General features: G+C 53.1%; 1 protein-coding gene across 1 annotated transcript in view; it reads left to right on the top strand.

The window, feature by feature from the left end:
- grm7 (glutamate metabotropic receptor 7) overlaps window positions 1-1,715 on the top strand; it is a 132,956-nt gene that overhangs the window by 86,882 nt on the left and 44,359 nt on the right. Inside the window, exon 7 of the mRNA XM_015043429.1 lies at window positions 1,041-1,180. Within this exon, the coding sequence (XP_014898915.1) occupies window positions 1,041-1,180 (140 nt within the window). The remainder of the gene's footprint in view (window positions 1-1,040; window positions 1,181-1,715) is intronic.

Below are 1,715 nucleotides of genomic sequence, written 5' to 3'. Positions count from 1 at the left end.
CGTTCACATTCAAACCAAACCAGAGTTCACTTCAGCCGAACCCAGACGAGGTGGACCAGAGGTCAGAGGTCGATTAGCGTTCACTCACCAGCCAAACCGGACTTTTTTTTTTTTTTTTCCCCGTTTATTTGATGGGGACAGACACACATTGACATAGACAAACTGAATAAAACATCATCCCATGTTTGCATCATGGTGCGATAGCAACAGCTCATTCGCAGCACTTGTCCCTAGATGGGCTTTTAACTTTATCGGCAGACGGACCGGAGTCGGGCCAAAGCGGGTTGAACTGGGCTGCTGCGGCCGCAGCCTCCTGGTTTCCAGTCAGAGGACTGGAGCAGAATCTACAGGAACTTTGTCAGCCAGTAAATCGGAGGCTGAGAGGCTTTTTTCCAGCCGCTGGCCGCCAGAGTTGCTCCAAAATGAAACGTGGCGTTGCGACAGCAGAGCCTCCATCGAGACGGCGTCCATATGAGGCCGCCGCCGCTCGGTGTTTAATCTGCGGTGGTTAAATCGCCGCCTGCACCTTAAGGCTCGACGTTTCGTCTTGTTAAGGATCGCAGAGGGAAGACGCTGCGGCGGCAGAAAGACGCTCCAGATGATCGTAAACAGGAACTAAACGACGGCAGAGAGACGCCGTGTCCTCCACCGGTTAAAGCTCCACGTCGCGTTTTCAGGCTCTCATCCCTGAGAAACGACGACTGGAAAACGTTAAAGATCCCTGAAGCTCTTCCATCAGCAGCGGTTTCCCTAAAGTCCTGAGTTTTCTCCTGCATGAGGCCGGCGGCCATCTTTCCCCACAGGCCTGAACCTGCTGAATCACTTTATCATAGTTTAGTTTTTATGCTGCGTTAAATATCGACTGAAAAACAGGAAGCTGTCGGGTTGATGAAAAATATGTTCATCCATTCATCCCTCATGTCTCCATCCACAGTGTCAGAACCTGGTTCTGTCCGGTTCTGTTTCAGCTTCATCTTTGCTTCCTGGCTGAATCAGCCAATCAGGTGAATGTGACCTTTGACCCTGTTCTCCCTCCACAGGAAGTGCCGGCACTTCGGTGACGTTCAACAGAAACGGCGACGCTCCGGGTCGCTACGACCTGTTTCAGTACCAGCGGAGCAACGGAACCGGGTCGGGATACAGAGCGGTGGGACAGTGGACCGAGACGCTGCAGCTCAACGTGAGTCTGATACTGGTTCTGGTTCTCACCGGGTTCGGGTTCTCACCGGGTTCTGGTTGTTTCTCGGATCGCCCTCTGGTGGTCAGTAAGGAACTGCGTGTTGCTTTGCTGTGGCGTCAGGTAGGAAATGGACCGGTTCACAGAACAGAACCGCTGAAGAACCTGGAGGAAGGGAACCAGAACCCGGAATCGATCGGAGGAATTCACGTCTGCAGGAAGATTTTCAGTTTCTGGTTGAACTGCAGAACTTTTGTTTTTTAGAACAAAGGAAATAATTTCTGTTGGTCCTGATCACCAGCAGGACATGGACAGCTGTCCATCCGTCTGTCCCACTTCATGTTGTCTCTGTGTCCCCAACCAGGACTGGATTCTGGTTTCAAGACCTGATCTGTCCAACCCGTCTTAGTCTCGCCTGTCTCCCACCTGGTGGACGGGTCCCTCTGTCCCCAGCAGGCGGTGGACGGGTCCCTCTGTCCCCAGCAGGCGGTGGACGGGTCCCTCTGTCCTGCTCTGCATGCAGAGCCACGTCTCTGCT

Source organism: Poecilia latipinna, unplaced genomic scaffold (genome assembly GCF_001443285.1).
Source record: "Poecilia latipinna isolate Pla-1442-1.1 unplaced genomic scaffold, P_latipinna-1.0 Scaffold631, whole genome shotgun sequence".
NCBI classification, from domain to species: domain Eukaryota; kingdom Metazoa; phylum Chordata; class Actinopteri; order Cyprinodontiformes; family Poeciliidae; genus Poecilia; species Poecilia latipinna.
This window is presented reverse-complemented; position numbering and strand designations above follow the sequence as displayed.